A 21,681-nucleotide genomic window follows, 5' to 3' on the forward strand; every position below is an offset into this window, starting at 1 on the left:
CCAGTCTCTCTGCAGAGCCTACAACATCTTGGGCATCACAGGGGCCAGTAAGCGAAGGGCCATCAATGTCACGGAGGCAGCAGAAGTTGCCTCAAGGTAAGGAGCGGAGAACCATGGGTGGGGTAGCTCTACCTAGACACAAGCTGGGGCCTGATCAACCGCAGCTGGGTCACCTGGGTGAGAGTGTACGATGTTTGAAAGACCCCAAAACACTCCGTGACCCTAGGTAACATCACTGATGATGTGTCCAGGTTGCATCAACACCTGCCTTACATCTGCCTTATAGTCTAACCACTTCAATAAAATGAATCCTTCTCTTCATATGGGCACGATGAAGGCCAGACTGGTGTAATAAACTCTTAATCTCATTGTACATGTGTATAGTGACAATAAAAGGGATTCTATTCTATTCTATAGGTCAAAACTGCCTCCTGACCAGGTTCCTTAAAGGTTTTCACCAACTCAGACCCCAAGTATACGTATTTTCCCTTGGAAAAATCCTTTTGAGCCTGGCTTTATCACAAGATCTGATTTTGTTTGTGAGGAAAGGAGCGCATATTTAATGAGATAGGGAGCAGTGAGTGCTCAAGGGCACTTTAGCCTAACCCTAACCCTAACCCTACTGGTCGGGGTTCGAACCGGCAACCCTCCGGTTACAAGTCCAAAGTGCTAACCAGTATGGCTGCCCCCACAATAGATCGAGTAAGCACTTATACTGAGTTAAAAGCCAGGGAGTAAAAATATGTTTTAAGATGTGATTTAAAAACAGGCTAAGACGGAGCCAGTCCTATATGTAGTGGGACTTCATTACCTAGTTTAGGGCCAAATACGGCAAAAGCCCGATCTCCCCTGCTCTTTAACCTTGATGGTGAGACTACAAGGCGGCCTTGGTCAGCAGACCTAAGTGCCCTTGATGGAGCATGTGGTTTTAAAAGTTCTGACAGATAAGAAGGTGCAAGCCCATTCACTGTGCTGGCCTGCCTGCTTATGTAGTAAGATCATTACAACTGATTCAGAATTCTGCAGCATGCCTGGTCTTCAACCAGCCAAAGAGGACACATGTAACTCCTCTCCTAGTTACTCTCCCTAGTCTCCAGAATTAAATTTAAATCTCTCACCTTGGCCTATAGACCTTGGGAATGGATCTGCTCCCTGGCATCTCAATTCTATGACGAAGCTGTACATCCCCAACCACCCACTGCAGTCTTCTGATGAGCGTATGTTGTGTCGACCAGCCATAAATGCTATGTCGAAGACTCTTTTCCTCAATGGTTCATTGTTGGTGGAATAAGTTGCCCCATGCTCTCTGTTCCTGTGCTAGTTTTGGGTCTTTCAAGAGGGGTCTAAAGTAGGGCTGGGACAACGCGTCGACGTCATAGATGATGTCGACGCAAAATATGCGCGTCGATTCGTCAAGCATAACGTGTGCCGCTAAATATTTTTCATTTTACACCTTCAGTGTTTCCCATACGTTGACTAATATGTGGCTGGTCGTCAGGAAATCAAAACCGGCCACCACATGTTGATGTTCTATGTTGTACTATTTAAATTAAAGATAAGATAAAATCCTGTCATTGAGCTGCGTTTTTTACGCACACAGCCTTTCCTTGCCCCGCCCGCTCTCTCGTAACGAGCCCGCTGCCCCTCCTCTGCATGTGTATTTAACAAAATATTCACGATTGTTGAAGGATTGTTGTTGCCACATAGAAGCACTGCATAGAACACGGCGGTGACCATGCTGCGCAAATTTGTTCAAAACTGCTGCATTAAAGTTAAAGGATTTGTAGGATTGTTAACGAACGTTCTGTAGGCCAAAATCAAAACACTGGTGAACGTTCTCAAGACTACCTAGACGCGAGCCTCTTCTGGGTTGCGAGATGTAATGCAGACTTAGTTAACGTTAGTTGACCTGCAGCTGGTTAAACGTTTCTCCAACCATGACCCAGCTACACATTATGGAAACAGTGAGAGCAAAAAATACCTCTCTAACCAACGTAACATATTTAGCTGAAGATAGCGATGCAGATGAAGAAATATGGCCAGCTCTGCGTCAGACTTTATATTCTTCGTTTAACGAAGACGTCGCCATCTCAGGAAGCTCCTCCGATGTCCACTTAATTGGTTTCTTGTTTTAATTTTGGAAATTTGCCTGCCTCTCGTAGGCTACTCGTTCATGACTACAACTGACAGCTGTTGACAGTTGGCCTTTGCTAATTTGGCAACCCAAATGTGGGGACGCGCCTGCCCATTATTAATACGCTATTCTAGAATTAATCGTTCAAAACAAAAACGAAGATTCCAAGAGATTCCGCCCCGTAACTCATTTTTTTCACTGGTTTTACAGGGGTTTACGGGTTATAGTAATGTTGTCAAATAAGCCATTACTTCAATTCATCATGTTTCCTTACTCTCTGATGACATATGGTGATAATTTTTGGAATGGTTCCAATTTATTTTCCATTATTTCCTACATACTGGTCCTTTAACTCTGCTAAGGTCTTATCACAACATAGTACATTGAGGAGACTAAACTAAGTTAAGTTATGCAATCAAGCAGTATCTTAAAGCTAACGTTAGAATACTGTTTGGATGTCTTGCAAGTTTAGCATGCTTACTTACAGCTGCTTGTCAATTTCGTTACTCATGCAGGGCTCATTTTATTGACTGACACTGAATGTTTGCAAAATCCCGATGTAAATGGAAAAGTGTTTTCCAAGACTTAAAAGTGCGTACGAACCGTTATTTGAACTACATTATGAATTGCATCCACACATCAGCAGCCTTTTAACTGTGTTAATGTTACAATTGCAAGGATTCCCTCACAAACGTCTTAAAGTGACAGGCACTCAATTAGACCTATACACTACTGAACTTTATTGAATGCTAGCTCTGACTAAGAATGCATTACTTTGCACTTGTATAATCTTTTATTTTAGAATTTTAAGGGCAATAAACATATATTGCAATGTTAAGGAATTCATGTTTTTTTCATTCAGATATGTAAATCAACATGTATAAAGTTGCTATTAGTCAATTAATGGGGAGATAATCGATAATCGAATCGAAATGGAATCGGACTGAAAAAATGAATCGTTAGATTAATCGATGCATCGAAAAAATAATCGCTAGATTATCCGTTTAAAAAATCATCGTTTATCCCAGCCCTAGTCTAAAGGCATATCTGTTCAGCACGCACTTAGTTCAGCACTTAAGCGTCTAATGAGTTATTATTTGTATATTATATTATAGTATTTGTTTAATTTCATTAAGCTATTGATTGCATTGATATTATTGTATATATGGGTCAATGACAGATAAGGGTTGGTAAGATGAGAAAATTAAAAATATGTTTAAACCTTTAAAACAAAACATGCCTGAGGTTTGCTAAAGTGTATACTTTGTATTTCTGTTGTATTCATATTATTTAATATGACGTGTATGCTATTTTTTAACAAAAGATAGAACTAACAGCCTGTTAAATTGTCAAATGGTGTAACCACAAAAATGACAAATATCTAATATTTCACACCTCCTAGAGTTCATGCAATTGCTCTCATGAAATTATTAGTTTATTTTGTAATATCCTATATTTATTTCTAAATTTAAATGATATGGGTTTTTCATTGTACTGAGCAAGACCATATGCTGTAAACATCTTGTTTTCTGTCTATTCTTTGACCATTTGAGTAAAAATGGTTTAAACAACCATTATTACAGTAAGGTAGAGTATTAAATCATTATCCATGTTAATTTTTTTGTACATTATTAGTATTTTAGACAAAATACTGGTTACACCAATTGACATAAATCGGTTACACCAATTGACCATAAAACGTTTATAGCAGTAGGACAAGACTCCCTCTTGGTGTAAACCAACTTGGGCAACTGCTGACAAAAATGGCAGGGACGAAGGTGAGATACACAAACCACAGCCTAAGAGCGACGGCGATGCAAAAGCTATCAGATGTTGGACTTGCTGCCAGGGAAATAAAGAAAGTGAGCACTAGTGTCATAAAAGTGGTGTGGCTCCTTTAAGACACAATCCATTGGTGTGAGTTCTGGAAGTATCCAACTTCAGTCAGTGGGAATCGGGAAAGAAGGAACATTGGAGCACGCCACACGAAAATACATCTTTGTTAAGTATTTATCATATGGGTATTGTTGGATTTATAACACGGTTACAACGTCTACTTAACTTTATACATTGAAACTAAGAACAGCAGGGTCATTCCACGTCAATTGAAAAATTCTGAAAAAATCACCAGGTGTACCTATGTTATCCAGGAGACACACTGTAAAATTACTCTTATGTAAGATCAATACTTTCCAAGATACAGCCTATTTTACAGGGGGGCGGGGGTGTCGATTTTGGTCGGCCTCTTTTTTTTGTCAAAGTTCACAAGCCCACAGCGCAAGAACTAAACCATGTAGGAGGCTCAAATTTTGCTTGCTGGTACATAAATAAGAATAGTATGTAGAAAAATCATCACGCTTGGTCTGGATGATCCTGCATGGTCATAGTTGTCCCTCAAAGTTGATCAAAATTTTATTGGAGTTTTTGGCTGGGCTCTGTTTAGGCCTTCAGAAGACATATTTGTACTCAACATAGTAAGGAAAATAAATCAAGAGCCTGAGATAAGTAGAAACACTCTCACAAAAAGCAATGAACAGAAAATAAATCCCTTCAGGGTCTGAACAGCAGGCCTCACAAGTCTGAAAAATAATTTTGGTTATCATCTTTCATGTGATAGTATAGGATATCGCCACAGCTGTAATTCTCTTCGGCCTCATGCCTATGGCCAAATTACAGCCGTGGCAATATCCTTCACCATTTCCACTGCCACTCGTGTCATATTGCTTAATTATTACAATTTTCCTTAATGTAGTCTTTCCAAAACTGTTCACTGTTAATTTGACTATTGTATTGTTTTATTTGTAAGTCGCTTTGGACAAGCGTGTTCGCCAAATCCCATAACTGTAAGCATAACCATATTGGCACCAAGCATGTCCAGACATGTTCATCACTTTTATTTATCCTCCGGAAACACTTGTCTGAATTTTGTTTGTGTTTTGAATTTGCAGGGTGTTTGTGTAATGTTTCTGTTGTATGAATTTGCAGCGCGTTTTCTAAATGCTGTGCATGTGTTGTCAAATCGATGAAGTTGCTTGTGTTTTGTCGATTTGCATGTTTTCTTAATGTGCAGTCCGTTTGCACCTATAAGCCACCGTACATGGCTCTATGAAATGAATTGTTCTCTGATCATGTAACTACTAGAAAGGATAAACAAATTAAATTCAATTAAATGTCACACTTGGAAGTTGTATGGTATCATAAAATGAAATATTAATAATAAATTAAATTAACATAAAAAGCTACATCATATTCCTAAATTACCACTAGATCAATGCAATGTCTATCTGCCTACTATGAAAAACAGTGAAATTGTGCTACTAACAACATACTCACATCTTCCATCTTCCACATCTTTGGTACTTCTGTGGTTGACCCCCTGGCTCAAACTGTTGCTGTAGTCTCTTTTCTGGCTACTTCGTTCTGGACCTTCCTGCCCATTTTCTTTCAACCAGGAGGGTCTATGCCAATGAGGTGATCTCTGTGTGTCCCTAAACACCCTCCTCATAAGACCAAGACTTTGGCCCACCTCAGAGGATGCTAACCTCATGCCTTTTTCAGACATTAGGAGATTCCTAGTACCAGCAGAACTATTGCTGGAGAAACCAGTGTGCAGGTAAACAAGACTTCCAGCCACAAGATAGAAAAGTAGGAAGGAGAGGAAACGCACAGGCTTCCGCCAGAAGTAGCGCTGGATCTTTAGTAGAAGCCGCACCATGGTCCATCCAACATATGCCCCAGGTTGGCAAGTCTTACAGTCATACAATACAGCAAAGCATATTATATGTATGTTATAGCTAATTAATTAAATGAACAAATAGCCTACTAGCATTTTAGACAATGGTGAAGGCTGGTGCTTTAGCAACTGACTCTGCACCTGCACTTCCATTCTCCCTTTACTGCATTTGTGTGTGTGCGTGTGTGTGAACAGTATCTAGTTCTCTTTCTCTACATTCCTTCAGAGCAGGGGAGAGTTATCCGTTTTCTGGAGCCATGTTGTGAAAGACGAGCATCTAGGGTTGAAAGATGATCAGCTGCTGAACTGCTTTGTCCCTCGTGATCGGACGCCACGACTCTTCAACTGATCTATGGTGATGGTTCCCACGATGCAAACCAGTGGTTTTATGTCCGCTGATGTGTGAAGTGATTTCTCCTCCTGCTCCACTCGCACATTGTGGAATCTACTACCCTGAAAGACATACACAACAGGACCTTAAGTATCCCGAGCTTCACAACAGGACCTTAAGTATCATGAGAACTTTTACATTTTCTCCACCAGAGGAATTCATGACTTTAAATTGACTTCACAAAAAACAACAGAAAAATAACTATTTATACATACTCATGACTGCACCCATAAAGCATTATGATGTTGCTGTATGCCTTTACAACTTGAAGTGTCAAAAAGGATTATAAAGCTTCTTTGACCTCTTGATAATGGCAATGATGAAACTTTGTTATAAAGCTGTATAGCAGAATCTGTAAATTGCTCTTTAAGTATGCATATGTACCTTCATGTTTTCATAATAATAGATAGTGTATATTTACCTCACTAGTCCTTTTATAATTGCTCATAACAACAAATTTAAAAGTTATAAGCCCCCACTGCATACTTTAAAAGCACCATGACAGACAATAAGTACAGTAAGATGTGCGCAATTAACGTTTTTAATAATGCTAAAAAGCTATAAGGTACCATTACAGACACTAAGTAAAGTGGCATGGTTTGGCAGCTTCTACAACTGTACAGTATATCAGATTGTAGAAAGGACATCAGCACAAGGTTTCACTTTAACATTTATTTACCAACATTGTTAAAGGGACACCAGGCAAGCCTGATGCTTTTTCTCTACGAAACTCCCCCTCCCTCGGTCTGAAGCTCTTTTCCTTTTCTTTGAATCATCAGTCAAGGGTTTTCGCTGCTTCTTCCCCGGCTCTGCCATTATACACACGTTTGCAACAATCGCTAGTGTTTCGTTAGCCTGTGCTGTAGATGCAGGATGTAAACTGATCCTGCTTCGGTCGGCGGGTATGATACACAAGCAAGCGGGATATTCTTCCTACAGGCAGTAGTGGCAGGCGAGACAGTCTTCATTCGCCCTGTAATGAGTCATTTAACCATATACCGACTTACGAAGATGAGCAATTAACACAAAAACGTTGCCTGGTGTCCCTTTAATCCTTTTCTGATCAAAACAAGACCCTTTGTCCAACAAAGTAACAGCTGAATTTCATATTGAGTTTCATTTCAATTTCGTAATTTTTCTTTTTATTTATTTAACCTCAGAAAACACACTGAGGAAACAAACTCTTCATTTACAATGGTGCCGAGTGTACAAGGGAAAAGTTAATACATTGAGGTGAAAGAAAAAATAAATAAATAAAATAATTTGGTAGCTTCAGTAGAAAACTGTGGATAATGCAACCAATAATTAGTCACTACAGGAGAAGGTTACAGGACAGCCGTGGTCCACTGGTTGGCACTCCGGACCTGTAACCGGAGGGTTGCCGGTTCGAGCCCCAACCTGTGGGAACGGCTGAAGTGCCCTTGAGCAAGGCACCTAACCCCTCACTGCTCCCCGAGCGCCGCTGTTGTTGCAGGCAGCTCACTGCGCCGGGATTAGTGTGTGCTTCACCTCACTGTGTGTTCACTGTGTGCTGAGTGTGTTTCACTAATTCACGGACTGGGATAAATGCAGAGACCAAATTTCCCTCACAGGATCAAAAGAGTATATATACTTATACTTAAGGCGAGACACTACAGGTGAATAGGGTAACATTTTTAACAAGCAGATATCACTATGAAACTTCCCCAGTTGATTACTTACATTAATATGAGAAAACAATGTATTACAAGTTTGCTGTAATTTAATGTTTACATATGCAAATTAGGCATTATCTAATTAAATATGCGCTAATTTGCATACATTTTAAGGCACGAAACCTGAGCATTGGATACAGCCAAGTTCAAAATTATGTTTTCATTGTGTTCAGATATTAGATGGGAAAACATTTACAGAGGGATTTATGAATATCTACTTTTGTTATCCTGTAAATCAGAAAATTATGTCACTAGCCTTAAAAAATCGCTTTTTTCCATGTTTTTAGGCATAAAATGTCATCTAAGTCAGGCTAGGAATAATATATCAACAAACCCCTCTGTAGAAATCTTCGACATATAGTTAGGCATAAATCCAGAAAGTTTGGTGTATGTACGAGCTTCTTAAGTGGAGTTATTGAGCTCAGAGTGTGAGCGGAAACTCATTTTGAGAAAACAGCCTTGAAAGACAGCCATTGAGATTCCATTCTCAGCCTAGACTCGCCTTTGAACTTTCGCGATTGGTTGCTGATACAAAGGAAGTGTCCATATATGGATCACATAGCGTGATACAGGAAAAACAGAGCTTTCTAACGGTAGTACACATGTTATGTTTTGGACCACGGTCGCGGGAGTGCATGCAAGGTTAGAATGCTAACTTTTGCTGAATTTAGGAGAAATATACAGGCGCGAGTAGACACAATATAATGAAATAAACACCTAAATGTGTAAATCGGACTTTTTTGTTGTAGTAGTGTGATAGAATACATGCTAAGGTAACATACTAGCTCAAAATCTCGAAATTGACCAGTGCATGAAAAAACGATGTTTTCACCTGCCGTGTCTCGCCTTAAGGTAAGGTCATTTCATTCCGAATGTAAGGTCAGAACTTTACGAGACAGTAAGATGCATTAGACTTGTGAATATTGTAGAAAACAAACGTAAAGTAAACACAAAACCAAACATGAGATGAATGGGTCAGAGAAAAGGGGAAGGGAAGACAGAAACAAAAGAGTGTGAAAGAGTAGATGAGCAGGGCAGAGAAGAGAAGCTAAGCTCCTAAACCTTTTTGGTTTTATACACTAAAATTCATTCCTATGCATTTGCCAGTGACCAATCCCTTTGAGGGAATAAGATAACACTATACCCTCGTTAATCAAGGCCCAGCTGAGACCACATTGGACTAGTTGGGCTATAAAACTATGGCACATATTTCAGATTGTGATGAAACCATGATCAGACTGCTGCCCATATAACAAGGATCAATTAGAGACCAAACATGAATATTTTAGATTAATACACAGTACAATTACACAAACTTGAAATACCACTCATCTTGAGTCTCTCTGACCCTGGTGAAGGGCTTGGTCAAAATTATCAAAGGACACAGGAGATGCAATGAGCAGCATTCTGATCAGGCCTTGGGTGCCTGATATAATCAGTCCATGGATGCAGTTCAAGCAGGGAACTGCATCCGGCAAATAATGCCATTGTCAGTTCATCTAGATGTAATCCTTCTCAGAGTGGATTTTGCCTTACACCAGTGATAAAATGCAAGACAGAAAGGTACACAACATCTAAGGGTTTCAGTGTCCTATGTTATGCATTCCCATAAATAACATCACCATAGTTTAAGACGGACTCAATAACACCTTTTCTGGCTAGGAAAGTGAAACAACATCTATTTGTAGAGAAATTCCTGCTTTGTTCTAAGCTTTTTCACAAAATGATTGACATTTGTTTTAAAATCAAGCTTTTTGTCAATCCAAATGCCTAGATACTAGTTGGTGACCCTTTCCAGAGTAGTACCATTTCTAGCAGTTTCAAATAGTTAAAATCAGCGTTTCTAGCTTTAGAAAAATTGAATCAGTTTAGTTTAGGTACAATTCAGGACCAGCTCCAGGTCACTTAACTGTTTCTTAAGCATGGGGAAAGAAAGCTGTAATATATGAGTCTATAGTCTCAGTGCTACAGTACATAACTGTGTCATCCGCATGAATATGAACCTGAGTGGGCGAAGTGAGTGTTGAGGCAATTTGTAAATTGTGAACAGTATAAGCCCAAGGAAAAACAATTACACAATTTCAATATTACAAAACTTGATTCTATGTTGACCAGTAAGATAACTGTTATCTTGCTCATAAGGTTAAAGCCAATTAATGATAATTAGTGTAAAAACAAACAGTGGTCAACTATATCAAAAGCCACAAATAGAGTAGCACAATGTTGCTCATTCAGGGATGCAAAGAGCATGCTTTTCGGTGACTCTCACTTTTGTGGATAAAACCTGAATTGATGCCTAAGAGAAGGGTGCTAAAAAAGGTTAGGGCCTTTTAGGGATAGTGGTAGAAGATAGGGGCGTGCAAAAAAATTCAAGCTCTACAGATTCAAAATCAACTCACAGAATTCCAAAAATCAATTCATATAAATATTTTTTCTGTTTTGTAATGGCGTGTATACAATGAGTTAAGCTTGCCATTCCCATAGATGGTGCTGCATCGAATTGACACTGACACCTGGGCACTCAAAAGAACGAGTGCAGCAGGAGCAGTAGTTTAGTCGGCACGGTGCAAACAATGGCAAACCTCAGAAAGAACTACATGTATTCAACCTGCTCCATCCTCATTGAAGGCAAGAGTTTGGGCACATTTCGGCTTTTATAGCCACGAGGGGAAGACGGAACTTGATAGAATGCAGGCTATATGCTATATGCAGGCTTTGCAAAGCGAAAGTTAAGTATTTTGGTAACACCACAAACTTGAGAACTCACATGGTATGCCATCACCCAGAGATTAACATTAAAGACGTGGAGAAACAACAACCTAAAGTACCTAACATGCCAGTCAACCAATGCACTCTCTTTCAATGCTCTAAACTCCCACTGAATTCTGAACAGGCAAAGAAAATAACTCAATCCATAGCTTATTGCATTTCAAAAGATACAGCATGGTAGACAATGAAGGCTTTCAATATATGATGCACATAACTGAGCCTAGGTATACTAATACCATCTCGTCGCCTTTTTACCGAAAAAGCGATACCTAAACTATAACAAGAGACAAAAGAACAGGTCACAGGGGCCTTACAGAAAGCAATACGAGTTGCCTTGACCTGCGATGCCTAGACATCAAGAGCAGGTTAATCTTATGTCACCTTTACCGCTCACTTTATCCCAGAATGTTGCCAACTTGAGACTCGCTTTGCAAACTCGTGTAATGTTACCACACTGCACATAGCTGTACATTCTGTACATATATGTTTATTTTCATACTGAATATCCGTATTTATTATGTTTTCATTTCATATTCTATTAATACACTGCACACATTTATATTTAATTCATATTACTCTAAACCACCTTCTGTAAATCAACTGTATACTACTGTCTACACTGCACGATATTTCTTGACCTGTCTATGCACCACCTGCCTATACTTTGTATATCACATTGCACTTTTCTTCTTTTTTCACTTCTGATTAGATGCATTTAATCTAATCTAATGCATGAGAGCCTGAGTTTGAACATTAATTTAATGTATGCCTATATTATAGGTTTGTCAATATAGCAAGTTGCAAATGAAACTTGTAAAATCGGTATTATTCAGTAGCTTATCAATCAGAAACATTAGCTAAGCCTTAATATCTTATCACCTTTATGGAGAGGAGGTTTTAATGGCGCAGTTTAGGCTAGCCTATTTCACTTCTGCACTAACCCCTGCCGATGACAAATATGGCTTATCTGCTCGCAGGTAGGCTATGTCTCATATTGTAGTTAGTAGAAGTAGGCCTAATAGTTTCTGGATTTGTTTGATAGCGTTAAACTTTACAGTTTTTCTTCTGACCTAGTCGGAGAACATGGGGGAGCTTCATGTTACCGCTCTAGGGCCGAAGTTATCCGTATCCTCGGGGCTAACTCTCTTTCCCTCTATCTGAATGTGGTTAGCAAATGAACAAGGATTTCAGTTTTATCTGCGGATTTATTTTTTGCATTATTTTGAATTTGACTCTCCAGTCTCATCAGCACGACTCTCTCCATATGCATCTCAGTTGTAACACACATATCCCCTCTCGTTTTCTCTCCCCATCCCTGCACACGGGGATCTCTTAAAGGGTTTGCACTTTTACAACAATAGGTTACCCTAAACATCTACATTTTCATATTAGAATGTTTTGTCAAGTGTAAGCTTGTAATTATAAGTAGTGTAATTATATATTATAAACGTTAGTCATTTTTGGCACTAGATATCAGTTTGAATTCAGTTGTTGTAACTCCACTCCAGTGTCTATTAATGGCCTATTTAAGTTCCCGCATCATTGATCAATTTGTGCCCCTCTTGGAAAAATGTCATGCTCGTCCGTGAATTTCTATCTGCCGCCAGGTCTGCCTACAGTACATCTCCTGCGACAGTCCCAACATTTAGCACTATAATCAAACAATCCAAAAGTGAATTAAATCCTGAAGCAAATTGAAAATCCTCTGCTTTTAATATAGCCTGCTGCAAGTGACATGCAGCTCCAAGCGACACACAGTCTCACGATACAACTTGTTATTGTTTATGAAGGTGTCTTTGTTATTTTATGAAGAAGCATCTGACTTTTGCTTATATTTGTTTGCTTTCATTAATGGTTTAGCTCATGAGGTCACGAGGCCAGTGGCTACCCCACTTTTCGGGAAAAAATAGAAAAATAAAATGTCTCATTTTCTGACGCACCACAAAACATCTTGCCTATTCGTCTGGAGCTTTCTATAGGTTTCAGTATGGGCTGTATCGTGAGACAAAGAGCAAGAACAGAATAAGTTGATCTATTTCACTTAACCCGCTGTCCAAACCCCCTGCGCACGGATACCTAACATTTCATTCATTGCCTACATCTTTTTTTTGTCTTATTCGAAACAATTCTTGTAGGTATCCATTACTCTGCTACCACCAGAAATAATTGTCACTTATGCACGCTCTCTATCTTTCCTCTCTCCTAGCAAAGGCACACACAATTTTGTCGGAAGATCCTGCTTGAGTTCAAGTGGGGGGGTGATCGTCTAATGGCCCACAAGCTGATCTGATGTGTGAAGCTGCTCTTGGCCCGTCTCTGCTGGCTACGGTCATGGAAATAAGCTGTCATTGATTCACAAGCGCAGAAATCAGCCTCATAGTCAGGGGGATGGTAGTCTCTAGTACTGGGGTTGGTGGCTCCCATCTGAAACAGTTTTTAATTTAGGTACAACAGCACATTACAGTATTTGGGTGCACCTGAATTTTTTGAGATGTTTACTTTAAGTATTTTTTGCTTGAAACTAGGCTATACGCATCCAAAATGACTGCTGCGCGTCTGCAATATATTGGGTAGCCTACTCTGTTCACTGAACGCGTAGACAGTGCTGTGAAAAGAATTACACAAATAGGTCTACATAAATTGGCTTTATTACTGCTTCTTCAGTTACGCTGATTTGTTCAGGATCTAGAATGAACAGCGTGTACGGTGTTCATTTTAGGACATCCTCAGACTCAGGTGTCAGACTCAGAAAAACATCGGTCATCTTCAGACAAAACTGCCTCAGCGTCAGAAAAACCTCTGTCATCCTCAGATAAAACTGCTTCAAACCAAACTGCCTCAGAAAAACATCTCTAAGGAGTCAGGTCTCAGAAAAAACGCTGTCAGAAAAAGTGGAGTCAGGTCTCAGAAAAAACACTGTCAGAAAAAGTGGAGTCAGGTCTCAGAAAAGTATTAAATAAAGACAAATGTGCTATGCCATGATGTAATACCATATAATACCATTATAAAACGTTAGCAGTTGTCATTGTCATTGCACAACAATAATAGACAGACATAAAGATAGACAGGTACTTGAAATGTAATCCCCAGGGGACAATAACTGCAGCGTTGTTGAATTCATTTGATATGAGATGTTATCTTAACTTATTTAGAGAAATGTGCCTTGTTGTTGGTACCTGCTATTTAATGTATTATCATAATGGTATTATATGGTATTACATCATGACATAGCACATTTGTCTTTATGGGGGTTTGGGAATAATGATGTGATGATAATGATGCAGGTTTCTTACTGGTAGGTAGTGTACAACTGGGAAACGGTTAGCAAAAGTAAGAAATAATGCTCCAGGTGTCGTTCTGGACTTTCGTGGTGGAAAAATGTTTAACCCACTTTTCCCTAGCTCATTGAATGTACCGTAATCCTACGAAAAACAAATTATTTTGCTGTATGTAATACGTAGCTTACTCCGGAATGTGCCTTACAGCAGCTGCTAATGTTACTAGCGAAGTGAGGTTAGCTAAGTTACATCCATGGATTTCCTACAATGTGTATACCATTGGATCACTTTCTACCTTTACTTATAATTTCTACATCTAACCAAGCACCAAATATAACATAGTGAATAGTGAAATAGTGAAATATAACATAGTATAACAAATATAACATAGTGAAATTCCAAGCCAGTGACCAGGCTTGGAATTTCACCATTCTGGGGGCAAGGCCACTTGGCCTTCAGTTGGGCATATTTGGTGGGGGGCACAAAGGCCACATGGGCACCAAGGCCAAAGTTAACTATACAGTAGTAGGCTATAAAAATGATCAAAGTTGTATTTAGCCTATTCACTGCAGTAGACCTGCATCATTGTATGAAACATAACAAAACATGAAACATGACATATTACATATAACTGTAAATCATCTGATCATCTAATAAAAACAGATATCTAGGCTATATATAACATTTATTTTATATTTGGCCTGCTATGAAATCATGTATTGAACAATTTAAATTTAAGCACAGCTCATCTTTAAGAAACTCAAATAGCCTAGATGCATGCTTAGCATTTTGTGATTAGGCTACTTTCATAAACTCTTAGTCAGCTGTCCTCTGATTTACCAATATCTAGGCGATATTTGTAACATTTATTTTGTATTTGGCCCGTTATGAAATCGTGTGGAACAATTTAAACACATTGTAAAACTTAAAGCCCAAATTTGGAGACATCAATGCATGTCGAAATTTACTGCAAATTCAAAACTGGATTACTCTGGAACGGCTAACTGTACAGGGGACTGCTTTACAATTTTATGTTCGGTAAGGTCTGCTGTTTATTCTGATATGTGGTTTGTCACGTGTTAAAAGAAGGGTTCGTAAAGTATTCCACCGAGATGAATGGGTAGGGAGATCATGGACGCAAAACCTTCAGTAGAATGTATGATTAAATTTAATTATATTATTTACTTTTCTCGCGAACCGTTCAACACAGCAATTATCGGCTAACATCGTTTAAAAGCTGAGAAAAAGCTCTTTCATGTGACATCACTTGTGATGTCTGTGTGATGAATAGGCTACTTCGCGAGTAGTTCAACTGAGAAGAATGGGTGAATTTGGACGCACTTTCTTGCGATGTCACTTTCTCCACTGCGTAAAAGACTAAATTAATTTGCGCTGTGAATGCTAAGATTATTTTGACAGGCCGCAGGCTAAATAAAAATCGCTATTAGTAGGACACAAAGCAGAATATTGAAAGAAGGGGGCACCAAGGCCACCGTGGCCTGTAAACCTATGATTTTCAAAGGGGCTTCACGGCCAACGCAAGGGGCTACCACGGCCGTCGTGGCCGCCGTGAAATTCCTACCCTGCCAGTGACAGAATAACGTATTAAGCATAATATTAAACTCACCGTTCTGTATCCGTCGTCTTCTTCTGTCCCCACAATAACTTTTCATTTGAGACTTTTTCGTCTGACTCTGTTTTTTCTGACAGCGTTTTTTCTGAGACCTGATTTTCTGAGACCTGACTCCACTTTTTCTGAGGCAGTTTGGTTTGAAGCAGTTTTATCTGAGGATGACAGAGGTTCTTCTTACGCTGAGGCAGTTTTGTCTGAAGATGACAGAAGTTTTTCTGAAGCTGAGGGAGTTTTGTCTGAAAATGACAGATGTTTTTCTGAGTCTGACACCTGAGTCTGGTTTTTCTGACGCTGAGGCAGTTTTGTCTGAAGATGACAGAGGTTTTTCTGACGCTGAGGCTGTTTTGTCTGAAGATGACCGATGTTTTTCTGAGTCTGACACCTGAGTCTGAGGATGTCCTAAAATGAACACCGTAAGCGTGGCAAATATTAAATAGGCTAAAACTTGGCTGTTTGTATAACAATGTCCACAAACATCACTCAGTAACACGCACAAAGCCAAGGCTAGAAGTGAGAAAAAGAGAGTTTGAAGAAGGCACCATGCTCATTAGGCTATATTATTTTGTGCAACTGACGCTATAGCTAATGCATGGGCATAACATTGTTCAATCAGCCAATATTTCAGGTGGCCTTAATTTTTTGGATTAATTAGAAAGCTTGCTGATCACCACAGCTTGCATTTAAATCTGTAGGCATTTTAGTAGGCCTATTGAGTCGGGCACCCTGCTTGACAAATTTCGAGATACAGGAGCGAGAGAAACAGATGTGCACTACACCTGCTTGTCATCCTCACAGCAAAACTGTAGCCTTGACTGGAAAAGACTGACTCTATATCCGGCCTGTTAAATGTTTCAGTCGGGTAAGTCACGCATCCAACTGGAGAAAACACTGCAAATAAATCTGGCAGCTTACAGCAACTGCCACACAGCACAATACATGCATACAAGAAAAAGAAGAGCCCCTAGCACTCCCAACAGCCAATTACCCAATCACAGGGCTCTCCTAATCAGCCAGCCAGGGTACTCAATTAAGACCACTAATGGGGAAACAAGGGGAACTCGCAACACATGCGCAACTCAAAAGCAAAGTAGGCCTACAAAGTGACACACAGAAAAAGACATAACAGAACACATGTACACCTGTAGGGTATAATACGAAGACAATACTATCTAGACATATCCAGGCTACACAAAGCCTTGACTCAAGGGTATAAGTTAAGTGATACTACGATAGCAGTTACTTGATATATTTGTCAAACTAGGCTTTCAGTTCAGATCTGTGCGCGTTCTCGGTGTTGTGATGATGTTGGCCAATCGTCAAACGTGGAGACACACAAGACCGCCTATATTAAAAAGCAATTACTTCCACATTTATGAGTGATAGGGTAAGCTACACTGCGGTCTTTTAGTGTCTAGCCTATAGCATCAAATAAATCGATTGTCATCCGATGTTGTATGGTATGCACGTCCATAGTTGCATGTTTGCACACACAACACAATGCGCACAAAACTAAGCGCATTTGAAATCCAAAATGTTTGTAGAGGAGGAGCTCATATCGTAAGACATATGACAGAATCCTACACGTGAGATAACTTCGTTTTTCAAGATAATTGATTGGTCAGTGGGCGGTAGTTTTACACGATTTGAGCTATAACTTATCACATAACTTGCTCCCGACCAGGTTTGGTTGACAGCATAAGATGGTGATACAGCGACGCTGAAACAGAGCCACTTTCGTATCACAGCATACCCTGGCTTTGAGCGCAACATACCTCGCTAGTATAGCCCACTGGCTACTGTCAAAAGTATACAATAATAAAGCAAGGACAAGCAAACAATGGATCACAGCATCACAGGTAATAGCACCGCCCATGACCACAAAGGGGTCATTCCGTGTCAAATCACCCAGTGGCTGACAGGCAGAGATGGAAAAAGTACAAAAATATTGTACCAATGTAAGTAAAAGTGCCAATACTTTGATGAAATATTACTTAAGTACAAGTTAAATTACCCATATGAAAATGTACTCAATTAAAGTAAAAGGTAGTTCATTTCAAATGTACTTTTCTTTGGGGGGAGGGGGGTACGAAAAAAACTAAAACAATTGGTTTTACCCACCTTGAGTTGCTGCAGCCAGCAGCTAAAGTTGTTAACAATGTGTTATAAAGTTGTCAACAATGTGTTATAAGCAATATTTCTATGATATAACAAATTGATTAAACCTAGCAACCATCCTCAGCAAGGAATAAGCAGGGCATTTCAAGAGAGAAAGAGCAGTATATTATTGTGTACTTGTTTGCTCATAAGTGATATAATCAAACAACACTTTGATACCCATGCAGAAAAATGATAATGACAATGACAGCCCCCCACAAGGTCTCATACCAACAAATCCGGTCCACTACCTAATAGGAGTTTGACACCCCTGGTCTAAGGTCTAAGGTTACTCGCACTGTCCCTTGCTAAAGCGCAAAATGGTTTGGTCCACCTGCATAACGATTCATAAGGTATGATTTTGTTTACGTAGTTGAGCATCGCTAGTAGTGGACCTGCTCCACTACTAGCGATGCTCAAGGCTAGCGTTAAATGCTAATTAGCGGATTGCAATAAAACTGGTCACATTCGACTAGCATGAAAACAAATCCCAGTGAACGGTCGAACTCGGTACACATGTGTTATTAAACCCTAGGTTCATTTTGCGCCGGAATTGTCCTTTAAAAAATTCAATCAGATCAGACGTATCTTGTGTAATTTCCCCTCTGCAAAGCTCTGAACATGGCTATAAATTCATTATGTGAAAAGACATCACCTTTGAGGGCTTCTCATTCAAAAAATGTAACACAAATTCATCAGATTTTTTTCCCACTCATATATGGATTATAAGGTCATGTCCATTAGAGCTTAGATCGGGCCCAAATAATCAAGCCCGACCCGGCCTGACACTAACTGTAATTATGAGCCCGAGCCCGATTTAAACCCGACATTTTTTAAATACATGGGCCATTATAACTGACATTCTCAACTACAATTCAGTTTGAGCTACAATAATATGTTTAGAATTAGGCTATCCTAAAGGAACCATATGTAAGATTGTGGCCAAAACTGCTACTGCAATCACTTTCAAATTACTGTAGAGCGGTGTATGCCCTACCCCTCTCCCCTGACTCGAGGTTGCCAACCCGGATGCCGAAACACTACTGACTTTGCGATTAGTAGATAGGTGGAGGGTGGCGCATCAGTCCAAAGGACATTGAAGGCTGACTATCATTATTTCTGCCATGGCAAGGCTTCTTCATGCTCCGTGCGCACTTAATGCACGTGACAAAGCATACCTAACAAATGCATACCTCCAACTTTTCTCCAAACTTGATCAAAGTTATTTCTCCTGTTTTTATTTTTTTCTTTACATCTTCAAGCTTAACGTTGCACTTAAGCTACACAATACAGCACAGCAGGCCTGGTGTGATGTGTGCGAGTGGAGAAGCTGTGCATGACGCGTGTTGCACAGATGAAATTGTAAATGACATTTTGTAATTTTGTAGCTTAACTTGTATAACTGTACACATTCGTTACTTAGGCCTACTTTGCAAAATATAGAATATTTCTGACTATGGCATAGCTCCCCACCCAAGTAGGCTAATGATAAAAAATAAAAAATAAACACAAATGCTAATGATCAAAAATAAAAAAATAAATAAAAATACAAATGCTTGATCAAGGACCCGGCCAGGCCCGGCCTGAGGATAGTGACTGGAAATATCGGCCATCAAGTTCGGGCTTGGGCAGAGAATCTAAACTCTAATGTCCATGCATTAACTTTGGTTATTATCATTATCATATTGTCAGAGCATTTCTTTTAAATTGGGCTTGATTTAATTTCAAGACCATTTTCATCTTCTCATTTCACCACGTGGACAGTTAACAGGATTTTTTACAATTTTACCATATATCATTCTGTATGTGAGAATCATCTGTCCAAAATTTGGGCTTGTTGCTGAGTTTCTTTATGGAGATAAGATTTTTGAAAAATATTGTCTATAAATCTACTGAATTTGTACTGGATCTGCAGTACCACTTTGCACCACTTGTGGTGCTCTTTTGATACAATGGAAGTCAATGTAAGAGTAAGAGCGTCACTTGTTTGCTGCACATATCTAATCTAAACACACAGTTTATGGTTCATAGTTGAATTGCTCCAAATAATTATTGCAACATTAACAACATACTAATCACCCATAAATCTTATTTAGAGAAAATAAACTGATCAAGTACATCAACACGACTGACTGGTCATCATGCAGCAAGAGGATTTATATTTATCATAATTGCCATCAACACCAGCTTCAACCTATCAGTGCCTATACTATTTAAGATCTATGCATAGATTCGGTCTACAAACACCTGTGAATTTTTTCAGATTTTTTCGGAGATGATCACCTGCCAAATTTTGCTGAAATTGGGTGATTTCACATGGAATGACCCAAAGCTCTGCAAAGGGTGGTCAGGTCAGCGCAGCACATTACAAGGACTGAGTTACCAACTATTCAGGACCTTTACAGCCAGCGCTGCAGGAGAAAGACCAAGCGGATCCTCGCTGACCCCAGTCATCCCAGCCACAGTCTCTTCACCCTCCTACCATCTGGTAGAAGGTACAGTAGTATGCAGACCTGTATCAGCAGATACAGAGACAGTTTCTATCCACAAGCCACCAGGATGCTGAACTGTTATTATCTTCCTCAACACTAATTAACCTCAAAACTCAGGGTTATTTTTATGTTTAATTAATGAATGAATTTATTTATATTTTTTCTCTCTTGCCCAGTCCTACACATTTTCTCCGCAAAAACAAATAGCTCAATTTGTCTCCCTCTCCTGCTTCATCCCCTACTTTTGTGTATGTAAATGTGTTTGTTTTTGTGTAGGTGTGCTTCTGTGTGTGTGTGTGGGTTCACTTGTGAGTGTTTGTTAGGGGGTAATGATGTGTGTGTCTGTGTCTTTGTGTGTGTGTGCCTGCCTGCCTGCATGTGTGTGTTTTTGTGTGTGTCGTTTACACAAAATTACTGAAAGAAAAAAATAAATAAAAGAATCTGGAAGAAAAACAACGTAAACATGAAATACAAACAATGATGGGTGCCCGACAATTACTTTTGCTCATTTTAAATTATTCAGAGAAAAATGGAAGGTTCATTTGTTGGCAACATTAATCACAAAGGTACTCATCATTTTTTTCTTTTCAACTCCTGGTATTTTACTTTTGTGAGTGATACTATTCTATTTTTTGTGAGTGATACAATCAGATACAGAAATACATAATAGATTCTTTCCCCTGCACCTTGAGGAAAGCCTTGAGATGGTGAAAATGGAATTTGGAAAAATGGAAAAAAATGGCATGAAAACCAGAGGAAAAATCTACATGTATCAAATGTCAAAATGCTCTCAGTCTAATGATCCAGCACTCAGTCACAGGATTAGCCTTTAGCTGCTTCACATGAGGATTAAAAAAAAATAAGCCTCGTCTCTAGAGAAAAAAAAACACAGTAATCCTCATCATACTCAATGGCCCATTAAATGTTACTGCTAACCATGTAAAAGTGTGTATGGCGGGGGTGGGGGTGGAGAAACAAGCAATGATAGAATTACATTTTTGTTTTTCATCTATATTCCACAAAGCATGGTGCATTTTATATATATATATTTATATATTAAATGACACATATTTATATTCAAATGATACAAAACATTTTATTTATATATATATATATATATATAATCATGAGCACAATTCAAATTGCAATTCTGCTTCCTGTTTGTTACCTCAATTGAAATGCAAGTGAAATTCAAGAATTGAATTGGAATTTAAGAGCCAGTTTCAATTCAATTCTGGAATTTTGCACAAGCGCTCTCTCTCTCTCTCTCTCTCTCTCTCTCTCTCTCTCTCTCTCTCTCTCTCTCTCTCTCTCTCTCTCTCTCTCTCTCTCTCTCTATATATATATATATATATATATATATATATATATATATATATACACATATACACATTTTGTATCAT

At 39.1% G+C, this 21,681-nt stretch overlaps 1 protein-coding gene across 9 annotated transcripts in view; it reads right to left on the bottom strand.

The window, feature by feature from the left end:
* Nucleotides 1-21,681, bottom strand: part of LOC121715455 (WSC domain-containing protein 2-like) — a 189,310-nt gene that overhangs the window by 102,886 nt on the left and 64,743 nt on the right. For 5 of the 9 annotated variants that reach the window (XM_042101216.1, XM_042101221.1, XM_042101218.1 and 2 more), the window contains exon 2: nucleotides 5,468-6,320. The exons of 1 other annotated variant lie outside the window; for it this stretch is intronic. In XM_042101216.1, the coding sequence (XP_041957150.1) occupies nucleotides 5,468-5,849 (382 nt within the window). In that variant the 5' untranslated portion in view covers nucleotides 5,850-6,320. Of the gene's footprint in view, nucleotides 1-5,467; nucleotides 6,321-16,408; nucleotides 16,554-21,681 lie in introns of those variants that run through there. 3 more of the 9 variants (XM_042101222.1, XM_042101215.1, XM_042101217.1) reach the window with 2 other exon arrangements.

Source organism: Alosa sapidissima, chromosome 8, assembly GCF_018492685.1.
Source record: "Alosa sapidissima isolate fAloSap1 chromosome 8, fAloSap1.pri, whole genome shotgun sequence".
Lineage (NCBI taxonomy): Eukaryota > Metazoa > Chordata > Actinopteri > Clupeiformes > Clupeidae > Alosa > Alosa sapidissima.